Genomic DNA, 17,359 nt, shown 5'->3' on the forward strand with positions numbered 1-17,359 from the left:
GTCAGCAGGGAACCTGTGATCTGAGCCAAGCCAATCAGAATCAACAGGCATTTACTAGCCACGGAATTTCTGCTGGAACTACGGTGAGGAATCACTGTGCTTCTGCGTGGATTACTCTAATGGGTAAGATGCCAGCCAGGGCAGCTGCGCTACACGGAAAGCCCGTGCAAGGCTGAAGTCAACCCAGGATGAAGCGGAGCTGAGGGCTGGAGGGAGGACCGCATTCCTCCTTTTAGCACCTGAATCCAGGCATGCCCGAAGCCCAAACCACCTTAGGACGTTCCGTTTACACCAGTCGGTAAATTCCCTTTCTGCTTAAGCCAGTTTGGGTTGGGTTTCTGTCATTTTCAAAAGTGCTGACCGAGTTGCATGGTAAAAACAAATTATAATTTGCGACCAAAAGGCAGAATCCCTTTAGCAGCTGGAATTTTAAATAGTTTTTTTGAGCTGGGACAGTTCTGCTACTTTTATTATGAAGCACAAGAATTATCCAAAAAAACAAAACAAAACAAAAAGACAACCACCTTACTGGCATGTAGAGGCAGCAGGGCAGGAGGCACCCTGTTAGTGAGCAGACCTGGGGACAGAGTGACAAACGTTCCTGTCCCACCTGCAGGGCAGACTCCACCTGCTGAGCATCTGACAGCTGCTCTGGAAGAGCACAACTCCAGGGTCGGGGGAAGTTCCTGCTCCAACAGCGCCTGCCCTCAAACCCCTGGCTGTTGCCAGAAATCTCCTCTCCCCTTCAACACACACATTTAAGTCTCCAGGCTTTATCTCCATCATAAAAATATTTTTTCCGACTGCGATCCAAATGTTCTTCTGAAGGGTGCACGAGAGTCAGCACGCAGGCTGCTATCAGTCTTTCACGCCTCAGGGTAAATGACGGCTCTAGAAGCAGATGTTTTCTGTACAGGGCCAGATAATAAATACTTTAGGCTTTGCAAGCCATATGACCTCAACTCTGGTGATGTAGCTGTAAAGCAGCCCGAGACACTGTGTAAATGAATGCGTGTGGCTGCGTGCCAATAAAACTTTATGGACACTGAAATTTCATTTTCATGTGTCACAAAATAATCTTTTGACCCCCATCCACACCCCCCCCCCCGCCATTATTTAAAAATGTAAAAATCTTTCTTAGCTCACGGGCCACACGAAAACAGTTTGGTGACTCCCGAGTGAGGAGGAAGGAAGCCAATAGGAGGAGGCCCTGGTACCAAAGACAAGATTCACCAACTCCTCAATTGTGCTGCCTCTGAGTTTGGGAGTAGGAAGCTAAGGAACTTCCTTGTCACTGCCTCCTTCCTGAGTGCTGAAGAGGTCAACAGTGGGTTAGAAAAGAGGTCAGGGACAGCGCTGTCCCCAGCAGGCCCCTGCATGGCAAAGCTGGGTTTAATTTAAGACTGTGCCCAGAGGAAGCTGAAGGCCAGAAGGGCCTGACTCTCCCTTTCCCAGGCTGCCCATGCCCCAGGTCCTTTGCTCACTAATGTGCTCAAGCCGCAGGCGAGGGTGGCCACTCTGACCAAGGCAAGGTGCTGACATTCACCAGTGTTATTCTTACAGGAGCAAATCACATATATTTTAATTTTAGCTGATATATTTAAATTACTTTTTTTTTTTTTTTGCTAGAGGGAAAGGGGGATGGAGGTGGGCAAAGGGCGGGGGAAGTGGGGGGAGATGGAGATTGTGTTTTGGTGGTGGGCGCACGATGCAGTGTGCAGATGATGTTTTGTTGAGTTGTATACTTGAAACTTGTATGGTTTTGTGAACCAATGTCACCCCCAATAAATTCAATAAAAAAAGGGAAAAAAGAAAAAAAATCACTATTTTAATGAATATTGCATTTTCCAGACATAACTTAATAAGCCTTTTCTCCCAGATCTTGAACTTGTGTGCAGCTGAGTGTCTGGACCGAAGTGAAGGACTTCACATTTATCCCCTTATCTCCACTTACGAGAACCCTGGAAAGGACCCAGGGGTTTTAGTGGGCTGTGAGGCCCTCTTATCCCTCCTCCTAACACCTTCCTAGTTCTGGGTCCCAGTCCTGCTCTTCTTGTGCCGGGATCACAGAGATTTGCTCAACCCTTGGAGTAAGTCTCCAGTTTTGTTGTGCCAAGTGTGAGGGGTTCCCGTTACTGCCTTCCCTAAGACCCCTTTCCCAGAGGCAGAGAGAAGGCTTTTAGCAAATTCGTGAACCAAGTGGCTGCTTGCTCCGGAGGCAGGCGAGCTGGAGGTGAGCCCCTCCTCCCTGCTCCGCTTCCTCTCTGCTGTCTGGCTGCTTGTCCCGGAGTCGGCACAACTTCAGCAAGACCTCGGCTGCCCTCTTTATCAGTCCCTCTCAGGGCTTTGGGAATCTCTCTCCTCAAATCCACCAAAATGATGTTCCCAGAGATAATGCTCTCGAAGGAATTGGTTGTTAAAACACGGAGCAAACATTTAATATCTGATCTAAATGAGGGTATCAGACACTGGATCGGACGCCAGGGGAGCTTACATAGGCAGCTCTGTGGTCCCGCAAACTTACATGGGGCACCACGCAGACTGTCAACTGGTGGAAAGGCACAGGAAACTGATCCAGTACAGACAAAAATAAATGAAAATATATAAACACAGAATTCCGATAACATTGAAATACACTTCCCGTCTTGCTGAAGCTGATGCTGACATGAAAGCTGGCACTAACATTAGCAGTCGCTATTTAAGGGACGAATGCTGCCTCAGGCCTAGACAGGCCTAGGGTGGGATTGAATTCTGGCTCTTCGGACTTAATGTCTCTATGTTTCATTTCCTCATGTCTAAAATGGGGATTAAAAGCAAATGAGAATTAAGTTGGATAAATACGTAAGATGCTCTTCGAGCTGCCTAGCTCACGGAAGTTTTTGTTAGCGTTTACCGCTGAATCCATCCATAGTTCCATAAGCCAGAGGCGGTAGTGCCTCTCTACCCGGCGGATAGCACAGACGATAGCTCTGCAGAGGGAGAGGATGTGTTCAGGGGTCAGAGGGGTCCCCACGGCCCCGCCGTCCCTAAGAGCTGGAAGGGTCGGTCTTGGCTTGCTGAGAGACTGCGCTGTTTCGTGCCTGACACCTTCTCTGAGATTGCAAATGGTATTTCAGAGGAATTGTGATTCCTGCCTCTTCTGCTGAATCTAGAACCCATCCCTGCGTCACGGAGAGCCGCCCAAAGCGCGGATGGCGGGTGCGGCTGCTGTTGCACCCTTTGACCACTAGAGAGCGCTGCCGGCTCTCTTTTCCCTCAACGCTGGCTCCACAGGCCCTAGCCAGCCGCCTCTGAGACAGCCACCAGCCTCGGACAGAGGGGTGTGAGGGGCAGGGGGGGGGGGGGGGGGGGGGGCGAGAGGTGAGGGGTGGGGAGGAATGGGTGGGATCCTTGCGCTGGGAATCTATGTCTTCTTGTAAATTGCAGGACAGAGGCTCTCCCTGGATCCAGGGGCTACAATCCTGCACATCCTCAACTGTCTGGTGATCAGGAAGGGGGCGGCAGTGGACTGGGAAGAGGAGGCTGATGCCAATCAGGCTTACAAGGGGGCGCTGTCTGGTGGAGGAGTGGGGTGGGCTGTCCAAAAGCTGTGCCGGTGACCTTTCCCGCTCCCCCAAATCTCCCTGTGACCCTTTTTACCCTCGGGGAACACCCCATTCTCTTCGGTTTTCTTTTGTGGTCACCTTGATTCGTTTTGTCAAGACACTTAATATTTTAAAATGTATTAAAGTTTAGTGAACTATCACTCATACCCCTCCCCTGAAAAACCCCAAACCTCTGGCCAACGGATTTACATTGGTCGCCAGTGGCCAATGAAGTTCAAGCAACGATTAATACAACCCACTGGAAGGCATGAAATAGTTTGACAGAATCTTTGGCAATAAAAGTGGGGAGGGGTGGGGAGAAGAGAAAGACATTGACCTTTAACTGGAGAGCATTATGCTAAGTGAAATAAGCCAGTCAATGAAGGAAAAATACCACATGATCTCACTCATTCATGGATAATAAAGACCATTACAAACTTTTGAACAATAATAGATACAGAGGCAGAGCTGCCTCAAACTTATTGTCAAACTGCAGTGGGAAGGCCGGAAAGGGTTGGGGAGCAGAAGGGAGGCGGGTAAGAGATCAACCGAAGGACTTGTATGCATGCATATAAGCATAACTAATGGACATAAGACACTGGGGGGTAAGGGAGGGCAGGGGATTGTCAAGGGCGGGGGGTGGGCGAAGGACACATATGTAATACCCTTTGTAATACTTATTATAATATTTTTTTAAAAAAGAATAATAAAAAAAAATAAAATAAAATAAAAAGACACTGACCTTTATTAACGGCCCCTGTGCCAGGAAGTTTTAAGTACCGTGTCTCCAAACACAGCGCTCAGCCTGCAGTAACATTTACCTAACAGGTGTAACTTTGCACCCGCTTTAGCTTTACTCTAAGTCACGATGTCTGTGACATCACAAGTTTGCTACGCGAATACATGTTAATTTCTCGTCCACATTAATTTAAACACATGTAAATAAAATGTTCCTGTATCTACCGCCTCAAATCATCTTGTCCGTCACACTTTGGGAAATGGTGCCGTCGCCTTAATTCTCCTGGCAATGCTAAGTAAGAGTTGGGAAAAATTAGCTTTCTTTACACAAAAGCAGAAACAGGCTCAGAGGAGTCAAGTAAGCCTCCCAAAGTCACACAGGTAGGTACTAAGTGGGTAAACAGGGCTTTAAGTTCTTTTACATCAGATTTCTCCTGGAGAGCGGTGGGGGCACACCTAGGGATTATCTGGCCTGTGGCCCCAGGTGCCTTAGAGGGTCTCTGCTCTGCTAATGGGCCTAGGCCACCCCCTCGCACCCCCTCCAGCGAAGCCGCCAGCTTACCCGGGCCAGGCTGACACCGGCGGGGACTTTGTAGGGCACATACTTCCTGTAGATGTGGCCCACCCTGGAGCAGGGGATGTCCTCCATGCGGCCCCCACACATCCACACCTGCAGGGTGAAAGGGAGAGAGAAGATGATATTCCTGCCTCCAATTCATTGAAAGCATCAGCTTGGATTGTCCACGAAAAGCCCCGTTTATAGAACTAGGGACGGAGGGAAGCAGCGTGATAACAGCTGACAGCACCGAGTGCTTCCCCATGGCCGGACACGACGCCACGAGCTTCATGTGCACAACTGCACTACAGCCTCATCAAGACACCTGGAACCCGGGTGGGGACAGGTGAGGACAACGAGGCTCAGAGAAGCTAGAGGCGTGTCTAGGGTCACAGGGTGAGCAAGAGGTGGTGCCAGAATTCACACTCGGCTTCCGCCGACTCTGGAATCTGAGCTCTAGACGTGGATGCTGTATGCTGTTGTGAGGAATTCCAAGGCCCGGCATGGGGGCTCAGTGGGGAGGACGAGCTGACTGCTTAGCGAGGCCTGGGGCAGGAACACAAGGGGACAGGGCGGCACACGGGTCTGGAGGCTGCTCCTGGATGTCTGCCTCTTCGCTGGGTCACTCTGAGCCGTGGCAGCAGGTGCCCTGCCCTCACCTCTCCGCAGTCTGGCCGGCTAAGCCATGCAGCTGGGATCGCTGCAGTGAGGGGCCTGATGGTTCTCCCTCCATACTTGGCATCACAAAGAGCTCCTGGGTTTGGCTGCAATCTGAGAATGTTTAAGTACAATCAATGCTGACTCACTCCCACTGAGGGCCCTAGCCTAACCAGACCCTCCTCAACAGTCCTGGGTTCAAATCCTGCCTCAGCCACTTATCAGCTTTGCCACTTCCATCAAGGTACTAACTCCTCTGAGGCTCAGTTTCCTCATCTGCAAAGGATGAAATGGGGTGGGCCTGGGGATGAGACAGTGCATGGAAAGGGCTTAGCACAGACTGGCACACAGACACAGCAGTGTTACATGATTCATTCATACGTTTGACTAATATTTATGGAGTATCTGCTATGTGCCAAACACTGTGCTGGGCACATACAGTGGTGAATAAGTCAGCCAGGTCTCCTGCTCTTGGGGGGGGGGGCAGTCTATAAGACAGCCCTCCCAATGACCCCCTCACCTCCTGGTACTTATACCCCATGTTAGTTCTCTCCCAGAATGGTCACAGGAGGACTGAGCTGTGTAACCAACAGGACACTGCAGAAATGATAAGGCTTCCACCTTACTCCCTGGGAACACCTGCTTTGGGGCACTCAAGCAGCGCTATGGTGAGGCCCAGGGCTGAGGAGTTGAGGCCTTCTGCTAATAGTGCTAACTTGCCAGTCAATGAATGAACGGTCTTAGAAGCTGATCCTCCAGCCCCAGTCAAGCCTTCAGATGACGGCAGCCCTGGCTGACACTCTGACTCCAACTTTAAGACAGCCCCAGGCAGCACTGTCCTGCTAAGCCACTCCCAAATCCCTGCCCCACACAAACTTTTCAGTTTTAATAACCACTGTAAGATGCTATGTTTTGGGGGTACTTTTCTCCCCGTGGCAGTAGGTAACTAACACAGGGAGACAGTTTCAGGTGGTGTAAGGAAACCAAAATGAGGTCACTGGATAGACTCACTGAATGGATGTGTGGGCTGCTCTGTCACCTCCACCTGTCAGGGAAAGCCTCATCTACCAGGGGATATTTAAGGCAAGACTTACATGATGAGAAGGTAAAAGTAACATAAATATCTGAGGGGTGAGTGAACAGGTGCCGGGAAGAGCAAGTGCAAAGGCCCTGGGGTAGGGCCAGGTTTGGCATAATCACTGAACAAAGCAAGCCAGAGGCCTGAAGCAGAGGAAGAAGTGATGGGAGGGGAGGTCAAAGACAAGCGTGGGGACAAGCATAAGGGTCCTAAAGGGCAGAATAGGGAGTCTGCGCTGAAAGTCGTCAGTGAGGGAGACAACACAATCCAATTTCTATTTCACAAACAGAATGGCCGGGAGGGTGCAGGCTTGGGCAGGGAAGGCCTGGGAGGCCCTTGCAGGTATGAGGCTGTCAAGGCTTTGGTTTGTGGTTCTCGGTTTCGGTCACGGTTTGGAGGCTGTGGCGATGGTGGGACGCAGCTGGATTCGGGACATTATTATTAATCTTGTCACTGTATGCCTTCACTTGTGGAATGAGGAGTAGGAGTGGGTACACCTACACCATCAGTTGTGCCAAAGAACCATTTTCAGCTTGAACTGCTCAATGGGATACTGGGGGTTTGTGTAATGTCTTGATTAATTCTAGAAGGGCCATTCTTCCTTCTATCTCATGCACCTGAGGGTTCTCGGTCCCCTTGGGCCCCCCCGCCAGCCGCTCTCTCTATCCACCCCAGATGTGCCCTGTCCCGGGCTTTCCACAAGGGGCTATGTGTGTATGGGGCTGCAATTAGTGGACGTGCTGCCTGGAGAAATGCAATTATATTCTGATCTTGGGGGAGAAAAAAAAACCATGAGCAAGTCAATAGAACAGAACATTGGTCTTGAGATAATGGGCTCCTGATGGTAGATTAATGTCAAGGCCAAGCCAAGAAGTTTATTTGCAAAGCAGGAGATATTGATCAGGCGCCAGGATCCCATAACAATAACTCTTCTTTTACACAAAGTGATGGATGTCGAAGGGATGCTTTTGTCCGGAGGAGATTGCCCAGGACGCTGCCTGGCGGCCCCTGCCTTTTGGGAGGTGGAGCGCCCCGAGCAGGTGGGGGACACCTTCCTTCGTTCTATTTTTGAACGTCCCCTGGGCAGTTGGCTAGGCTGGCGTCCAGCTCTCTCAACTCCGTATTAAACTCGCATTAGCTAACGAGGCTGTGTCTCCGCTCTGCCTGGCAAGGAACCTTCCCTAATGCAGAGATGATCAATTTCCAAATCCTGTCCTTTGCTGTGACCTCGGGTTTCTTTGGCCCTGACCACGCTGGCCACCAGCCTGAAGGTTCCTGAGGGACTGGGGTGACCTTGATCTGCTGAGAGGAATGTCCGGAGCCCAGAGGAGTCCTGGCTTTGGATATGGCTTTGCTTCACGGCTTCCCTGCCCTGGACACGAGCCAGAGGCTGCTCAGGGTGGGAACTGCCTTTAGAGAGTCACACACACCTGTTCAGTAAAGATGCTGCTACTCCTGTGAGGCCTGTGAGCACCTGAGCAGCTGAGGAGGGCCGTGCGAGGCACACCCAACCCTTCAGACCTCGCTCTGCCACCCGGAGCGCCCCTTACACAGCGTCAACACTGTGGGGCTCACTGGTTATAAGGCGGGACCCCAAGACTGGAGGGGTTCCTCCTTCCAAAGACACGATAAAAGCTGGAGGCAAAGAACAGTGTCACGACTCGCCCTGGGCTGGGGCGCTGGTCAGGGCTGGTCACCTACCTGTGTACCTTTAGGGCTCTGCCCCACTTCCTTCACAGCTGGGGCAGCAGCCACTCAAGACGCACAAACACCACGGCACACACCACTCTGCGGTCCCAGTGCCAGCTCGTGACCTCACGCCAGGCAGTCAACTGGGAGCCGCCCTGTCCTCAGCTGGAGTTTGCCCTTTGGCCCAACGCCATCACATCTTTTGTCCTATGGTCCAGTTTCTAAATGGAGAAACTGAGGCTCAGAGAGAATAAGTAGTTTTTCTAACTTGAGTTGGTGGCAGAAACTGCAACTGACCAGGAGAATGATGGGGTGGGGGTGGGGGCACAGTCACGGGGCACCATGGGGGCCAGGCACGCAAGTGTGTTCCCCCTGCCCCTGGTAACACACGGGCACAGGAGTCCAGCTGGTGGCAGAGAAGGGGGAGTCGCAGTGCCGGCCACAGCCAGAATGTCTGACTGGACCCCATCGTATTTGCATTTACAGGCCACTGAGATGACATTTCTGCAGCCCCTCTCTGCTGTCAGCTTTCTAGCCTCCCTCCCTCCCGGCCCTGTCCCAGCCCCCACCCATCCCTGCCTGCTCTGGGAGCCTTGCTTCACCAGGTTTCCACGGAGCCCGTCAGCTGGGTGCCCGGGAATGGCCTTCTCACTGGAAGCATCCTGCCACAAGACGAGCACAAATCTCACTGTAAAAGCTTGCTCCCCATTCATTGCCATTGCTGCTTTGATTTATTTTATTAGCAAACTTCTTTTGTGTGATGACAGGCTTCATTACAGTGTCTATAAAAGACAATTGCTTGCTCTTATCTCCTAAACGGAGGAGGAGAGACGAGTGGCGATGCGCATCAGGAAGACACAATGGGGCCTGGAGAGAGGGCGGTGGAAGGAAGGGCTGGTCGGGCTGGGCAGGGGCTGGGGAGAAACCTCTCTCCGTCAAGGGAACGGCTGCCTGGAAGCCAACCAGGGACGGGACTGGGGGGAAGGTGGCAGCCAGCTCCATCTTCTGCTGTTGGCATCTTGGCCGAGGACCCCTATGGAGTTTAAATCCTCTCCAGTTGCCCTTTGGGGAAATAAGAAGATAATAATAGCCACCGATTACTCTGCATGATCTGTGTGCATAGGAGGAACAGAGGGCAGCGTTAGGAGCTTGGGCTCCAGAGTTAGACAGAACTGAGTGAGGTCGAGTCCAAGCTCCTCGCCAGACTCACAATCCAGGCAAGTTCTGTGGGTCTGAAAGCCTTGGTTTCCTCATCTCCAAAACTGGATGAATTACTGTGCCCACCTCCCAGGTTGCGATGAGGCTGAAAGGAGGTAACTCTGAAGCACAGAGGACTGGGAGCCACCCCTGTGGTGCCACCTGGACACGGGGCACTGCACCGGTGGCTGGCACTACACGTGTGCCCGCAGCTCCCCTCAGAAAGGGAGGGCGTTAGACCCATGTCTTCCGGAGTTCCTATGATTGTGAATGTATCAGTTTGTTGTGAACATCAAGATACTGTTTTGGGACCTCACTCATGCTATCTGGACTGTTTATAATGGTTACTGTATGCTGTTGGTAAAAAGAGTAGGGAAGAACAATTTTACTATATTTAAAAACCATTTGAATTTACTTCTAAATTAATGTATTATTTTATATAATATGGCTTTAAGCATATGTGTATCTAAATTAATAACTTAATATTTAATTAATAAATTAAATATTTAATAAACAAATTCAGTAAAGCTCCAGGATCCTTCAGGTTTTGACTTGTATTTGGAAAGACAGCACACGCATAACCACCCAGGGGGGAGTGACCATCACACTGTGACACGCGAGGAAACTGAGGCCCAGCCGGGGGCAGTGCCTTCCCCACGGTTCCTGAGCTCATGCATGGCAGAGCCCTGGGTGGAATCGGGGTTGGGTCTCAGAACCAGGCAGATCGGAGGCCTCCAGGGAGAGGTTTAATCTTTCTAAAGTCTGATCCTGACCCTCATGGTCTTCCGCAGAGACCCTATCAGCACTCGCAGTGCCTGCGGAACATCGGGGTCACCCCTGGCTGGCAATCAAGGTCCTCGGTCACTCACTCAGCTCTGGCTCTGCCCCTGTCTAGCTAAGGGACCCTGGCCTCGTCCCCTAACCACTCAGGGCACCAGTCTCCACGCCACCCTTGACCAGGTTCTGGGTGCATCTACCTGCTTTCACACACCCGATTTTCACTTCATCCTCTTGAGGATGCAGTGAGTTTTATGACAAAGAAACCTGAGTGTTTCTGTTGTTTAAATCTGCCCAGTCTGAGACCGGTTTGGCTTTTGGTAAGGATATTGGTGTCAAATAATGCAAATAGCACTCATCCAAGGCCTCTAAGCTACTCGGATGTGATGGGTTCCCTCTCGGGTGAAGCATGGCTCTCCCTTGCCCCTCCCGGGGCTTTCCACCACCACCTTGCTCTCCCAGTCTGCCCACGGCACCCTCAGACCACCTCCCCGCTCCGTCCCTCCCAGGGCCAGTGCACATCTCTTCCCCCAGAGCCGCCCTGTGGAGACGCACTCAGGGCTCTGCTCTCCCTGGACTCCCTTCTCGTGGGAAATCCTAGCCCTGAACTTGCAAATGGCCCAAGTGTTGGGATATACATGGAGAGGGGATGGGCTCAGAAGCTGAAAACCTACATATGTTTTCCTTCTTTAGCCTATAGGTGGGCAAGATCACCTAACACAGGGGATCCACTGTGGAGATTCGGTTGTGCACCCTGGTGACCGTGTGCGTGGCTGACGGGAGCTGTGGCTGCCGCTGCCCAGCACCATGGAGAGTACTGTACAGCGTACCACCAGCCCAAGAAAAGATCACTTTTCAAAATCTAAGTACGGTTTCTCCCGAATGCTTGCTGCTTGTGCACCACCTTAAAGTAACAGCGGAACCACCGTAAGTCACCGTCTGTAGAGTATTCCACTGTTGGGATATGCGCTACCTTATTATCCCCCGAGGACGCACGTTTGGGTCATTTTCAATCTTCCCCTATTGTAAGTAACGCTTCAATAAATAGCTTCTACCTAAATCTTTGCTCATCTATGCACCATCTCTCAGGTAAACTCCTGGGCATGGAATTTTGGGTCAAAGAATGTACTTGCTGTGAAATGTAACAGATTTTGCCAAACTGCTATTAATAAGAGAAATACCCATTTACATCACGCCAAAGCCCACATCTTTCTTACGCCTGCTCAGCCACATTGTCGTGTGGATACCTCTCTCTCTGGGTCTCAGAGTTGAAGCTACCCTAACCCGGCCTCCTGGGGACACTGTGGGGCCCCCTCTCTGCTCCCTGCCACTGCCACGTCCAGCCCAAACTACCCTCGCGCCTGTGCGAGAGCATCTTGTTTAATCCTCCCTCGTGGGGGAGGAAGGAAAAGTACCTCAGCACCATCTGGGATGTGAGGGCCCGAGAGGTCAGGCGATAGGTCCAGGTCCCAGGTGGATGGCGAGCAGGGACGAGAGGCCAGCGTCCTGCCTTCTCACCGACACCTTTCCCAGCACACCACCATTACCCAGAGATGGTGATGTGAGTCTGGGGAGGGCAGGGTGAAAAAAGTATAATCAGATAGGAATCAATGCCAGTAACAGTTATTTAAGACACTATGACGGCGAGGCCCTGGGGTACAGAGATGGGACAAGACCCACTCCCAGCCTCCAGGGAGCTCAGAGTCCAGTGGGGAAGACAGGCCAACCCTTGGGTCATGTCAGCATGAGGTATTTGAACCCAGGGAGCTAGGTGAGGCGGAGAGGAGGCCATCTATAGAGCTGAGCCCAGAAGGCTGAGTGTGAAGTGGCCAGACTGAGGAAAGAGTGAACAGTATGTGCCTCCAAAGATGGGCCTGTGGCCAGTGAGCAGTGCTGTTGGGCTGGGTGAGGTGGACATCTACGGTTCCCCTTGCTCCACATCTATTCCCCCTTCTGGATATAGTGGCCAGACTTTCCTCTGGGGAGCCAGCCCATCTTCCTGGTTCCAGGATGGACATGTGACTGTAGCTGACCAATATGAACGTTGCTCAGGGAGGTAAGGGACCAGGAGGCCAATGAGACACAACGTAAGGACTTGTACAGGAAGATGGGAGAGAGGAACTCCCCACAGAGAGAATGCCTGCCTGTGCAGGAAGCCAACCTCAGCCAGGGGACTGAGAGGGATGGAGACTGGGACAAGTTAGACCCTGGATCCAGCCGGGCCTGGAGGGTCTACTGGAATTCCAGTTGTGTGGGCCAATTGATTCTGACTTTTTGCTTAAATCAGTTCAACTAGGATTTTGGTCACCTGTAACCAAGAGTCCAGACTAATGCAATGGGGTAGGAGGACAAGGTGCTGATAGTGTGACTGTGCCTTTTGGAAAAAAAAAATCTCTGTTGGCTAAGAGAAATGAGAGGATGGGAAAGAAGGGAAGAAAAGAGTCAATGACTCTTCTAGAAATCTCAGAGCCTTTAGGACATCTTTTCTGAGGTTTTCCCGTCAGGATAGATGGTCTAGTCTGGAATTGGAGTCAAATTATTAATCCATCAGTGCTGTTGGCACGTATCAACTTGTCTTAATTTCTGAAAATACACTCAGCCTTTCATACCCGTCTCTCTTCTCCGTCACCAAGAAGAAACGGGACCTCAGCAGAGATAAATCAGAGGGAATCTGGCCCTTTGTAAATGCCCGCTCGGCCTGAGATGGAGCAGCTGGCATTCCAGGGAGGTGTTGCCAGCAGAGGATTGAGCTCTCCTGTCCGCTCGGCGCCATGGCGGGCTGTCCACGGGGGCCTCGGACAATGCACTGGCAGATGGGCCGCTACGGATCCGGGAACTCATGCTCTCAAAGCCAGGAGAGGGGAAGGGAGCCTCCTCATTACACCGTCTTCTTTCCCTCGAGGTGAAGGACATAATTGGATCAAATGGAAGCAGGAGCCAGCCTCCTCCCGCCTCCCCGTGACAGACTTCCAAAATGGCTTCATTACCGAGGCCTCTGTAAATACACCGTGTGGAGAAAATGCCATTTGTAGTGCTGTAATTGCCCGATGAGCATCATTAGACGGGCCTTTACAAAACACACAGAATGGAATCATTTTGGGTTTAGGAAGTCCTTTGGGCAAATCTTTCTCCATTCACTGTTCTCCACAAAGTGAGTTTCTGAAGGGGGACTCCTTGCCCAAGGAGGTGGCTCTGGCCAGTGACAGGCCTGCTCTGAGTATTCAACCAACACATGTATGAAGTGTCTTCTCTGTGTCAGACACGCGTCCAGTACTTGGGATGCAGCGGTAAGTGGAACACACCAAGATCCCTACCCCAGGGAAGTTTACATTCTGGTGAGAACTCAGAACACAGATGCGCCCATTTCACCCCAAAGCCCACATCCTTCTTACGCTTGCTCAGCCACATTGTGCCGCTGGCCATCCCTCGTGAGCTGGGGAGACACCTTACCAGGGGTTCTGGGGATGTGAGAAGCAAGTCCCGGCTGACCACACGGCTAACCTTCCCCTCAGAGAGACCTGACCTTCGCCTGAGACCCACAAGAGTCCCACAAAGAAAGGGAGACTGTGACTCCTTCGCCTTAGGAGCCCTGCAGCCTTCTCGTTCCAGGCTCAGACAGACAGGAGGCGGGCGACCTGCCAGCACAGCGGCCAAGGGGCTGTGCCAGGAGAAGGGGGCTCCCAGGAGCTGGCTCACCTTGAATGAGATCTCATACTGCTCCCCTCCCCAGATCTCCAGGCCTGGGTCGTACCCGCCCAGCTCCCAGAACCACTTCCGGTCCACGGCGAACAGTCCACCGGCCATCACGGGAGACCTGTCAGGGAAGCAGAGCGTGGTGTGAAGACGTGGACCTGAGAGCACGCGGACACTGCTGTTCCCCTGCAATGGTGGTCCCGCTGCTCCATGAACACAGCCCATGTGTTCCGCAGGGAGTCCCAGGCCCTTCCGGGTGAGGGCCCAGGCCTTTGTCTTCCTTGCCTACGCTTCCCTTCATAAATGCTACATTTTAACCAAGTGGACCCAACGTTCCTACACGTTTAACACCAGGGAATCCTTGTGAAATGAAATCACAGCATGTTCTCCCCGTGAACCTTGTAGCTGAATCATCTCTCTCTCTCCCCCCAGTCCTCCCACTAGGCCTTCCCAAGTCTGGCTGGGCTGTCAAATGTCTTAGCGATGGAAACCATACAGCTTCCTGGGCCTACCCCAGACCTACAAAACCGTCTGCGGGGAAGGAGCCTCGGGACCTGCGTTTCGGACCTGCTCCGGCGAGGGCTCTGTCCGTTCAGCACAGACACTTGCTCTGCTGAGAGGTGACGGAAGCCGCAGCCTCTGATCTTTCAGTCACACGGGGCTAAGGTGAACTCCACTCACCCGCGCTCCTCAGTTCACTCGCCGAGTGACGGCTGGGGCAGCCGCCTCAGGACAGAGGACCCAGAAGACAGGTGGGGTCACAGGGGCCTCTGGGAGTGCAGATGTTTCTCTCTCTCTCCCTCTCTCCCTTCCCCTCTCTAAAATCTCAATGAAAAAACACACAAAAATAAAAGGGGTCCTCTTGACTATGACCAAAGGCTTCAATATCCCAGGTGCTGTAATGAACTAATTTAGCAATGAAACCACCTCACTCCTCACGTAGACCCCAGGAGGTAGGCCTCATCATTACGATCCTATTTTATGCAGGTAGAAACCAGGGTACAGCGTAACTTGCTCAAGGCTTCACAGCCACTAAGCAGGATTTAACCCTCTAAACAGCCACAGCCCACACCCCTCACGGCCACAGCACACCACCTCCTGTCAGGGAGGGGCAGTCGAGATGGGGCAATTGAGTGAAAGGATGGGAAACCCTCACTGCACCCTGGGCTCTCCTTCGCCTGCAGTGTGTCTGCGATGAGGGATTTAACCACTGGGCCCTGTGCTGCCCGGTATGGGGCACTGATATGTGGCTGGTCTGGACTGAGATGTGCTGCAAGCGTAAAGCACACAAAGATCTCATTAGTGATTTCACAGTGTTGGTGACATGCTAACATGGGAATATCTTAGCTATGCCAGCTTAGATAAAATATATTACCAAAAACGAATTTTACCTGCTTCTCTTTGCCCTTTTTACGTGGCTACTAGGAGATTTGAAAGTACATATGTGGCTTGCATGATATTTCTGCTGGACGGTGCTGGTTTTAACCTCAATGAGGCTGCTTCCCGTTTACACAGCAGACCTACAGCGACACTTCCTAGCTCACCTTGCTAGTGTATTTCTGAAAGTACCTAGGACTATAAGAAGATAAGGTGGCGATGGTATCAACTCTCTCCTGTCTTCTGAAGATTGTGGGTTTGGGTTTTCTGGCTGGATTCTTAAATACGCTGCTCGGAGGGGTGTATTCATGAGAAATCAAACTCAAGACTTTGCACTCAAAAACCAGCCTGGCTGGTAGCCAAGGGCCTGGCTAAGGAGCTGCCTCATGAGGAGGCCTCACAACAGGTAGGCAATTGGCCTTAAGGTGCTTGGATGCTCGAGGCTGTGACTCCAGAGGGAGCCTCTCCTTTAGCCCGACCTATTTTCTGCAATATCAACAATTCTGAGTGTCTAGTGTCTGCCGTGCACTTGACCGACATTATCTCCAGCTCTCACAAAGCCCTATCACTAGGCCGCTTTTCAGATGGAGGAATTTGAAATTCAGAAATGCTATATACTCTGCGCAAGGGCATGCAGGGAGTAAGTGGATGAGCCGCAATTCACACCGGGGTGTACCACCAAAGCCCGAGTTTTTCAAACATCATTACACCACGCTGTGCCTACAGATCGCCCGTCTGCTGGCACCATGGGGAGGTATGCAGAAAATGACCAGGATTTCTTTTGCGGACTCTCCCCTAGGTTTTGTCCAAGTGCAATATAGAGGAGAGACTTCTGGAAGGAATCAGAGGACACAATGGAGGGAGAGCCCCTCAGGAAGGGCTCTCAACCTTAGCCACACATCAGTATCACCTGGGATCTTCAAAAAACAATGATGTCCAGCCCTGGCGACTGTTGCTCAGTGGTTAGAGTGTTGGCCTGCACACCAAAGGTTCACAGGTTCAATTCCTGGTCAAGGGCACAAACCCAGGTTTGATCCCTGGCTCCAGTTGGGGCTCATGCAGGAGGCAACCAGTTGATGTCTCTCTCTTCACCAATGTTTCTCTCTCTCTCTCTCTCCCTCCCACCCTTCCACTCTCTCTAAAAATCAATGGAAAAAATATCCTCGGGTGAGAATTAACAAACAACAAACAAAAATGATGTCCAGATTTCACCCCCAGACTCTGCAGTAATTGGTTGGGGGGGAGGGGAGAGGGTGACTTGCACATGATGCCAAAAGGCACCCAGGGTTGAGAGCTACTGCTCTGGGGTTGGGCCAACCCTTCAATATCCAGATGAGGAGACTGAGGCCGCAGAGGAAACTGGCTGGGCCTCTGCTACTAACCAACTGCACGACCTGAATGTGCCCTTTCCTCATCCCACAGTGAGGAGGGTGAACGGGCCAAGCCCCACCCTATGCACCTTTCAAATCTTAGAGCCTATGAATTGGCTCATGGCAAAGGGTCAAACCATACAGGGGGTTCTGGTTACCTTGAAAACTCCATTTCCTGGAGCAGCCCATTCTGACTCAGCCTCTACTATGTGTCATCTTGGGCAGGTGTCGCCTCCTCTCTGACTCCGACTCTGCTAGTAGTGCTGGACCATGTTGAGGACATAGGTCAGGAGAAGAACAAATGTCTGACCTGCTGAAGAGGCACCGGGGCTCTGCTCACGCAGCTCCATCGCCCCGGCCCCCTCCATTTCCTCAGGGAAGCCCACCTCTGCGCCTTTGCCACTTCATCGCTGTATGACCTAGGTAACTTAATGTAACCCTGATGTCCACATTGGAAAACGTGGATACTAATTTAAATAAAGGTTGAGAGGGTTAAAGACGATCAGGCTGTGATGTGTTCAGCACGCGGTGCCTGGCACTCAGAAAGTGTTCAGTAAGTGGTGACAACAATGATGATTACAACCGGAGGCTTGAGGGAGGGAGCATGAGCAACCTGCTCAGCCCCTGTTGGCAATGGCAGCAA

The 17,359-nt window shown here is 51.8% G+C and overlaps 1 protein-coding gene across 2 annotated transcripts in view; it reads right to left on the reverse strand.

Annotated features, from left to right (window-relative positions):
- The window catches only part of GALNT10 (polypeptide N-acetylgalactosaminyltransferase 10), a 173,317-nt gene that overhangs the window by 11,819 nt on the left and 144,139 nt on the right, over positions 1–17,359 (reverse strand). For both annotated transcript variants that reach the window (XM_070414544.1, XM_070414545.1), the window contains exons 7-8: positions 13,973–14,090; positions 4,885–4,992 (exon numbers count right to left, since the gene is read on the reverse strand). In XM_070414544.1, coding sequence (XP_070270645.1) covers positions 4,885–4,992; positions 13,973–14,090 — 226 coding nt within the window. The remainder of the gene's footprint in view (positions 1–4,884; positions 4,993–13,972; positions 14,091–17,359) is intronic.

The sequence above is a fragment of the Myotis yumanensis genome, unplaced genomic scaffold (genome assembly GCF_028538775.1).
Source record: "Myotis yumanensis isolate MYYU_CA2020_CCGP unplaced genomic scaffold, mMyoYum1.0.hap1 SCAF_5, whole genome shotgun sequence".
NCBI lineage: Eukaryota > Metazoa > Chordata > Mammalia > Chiroptera > Vespertilionidae > Myotis > Myotis yumanensis.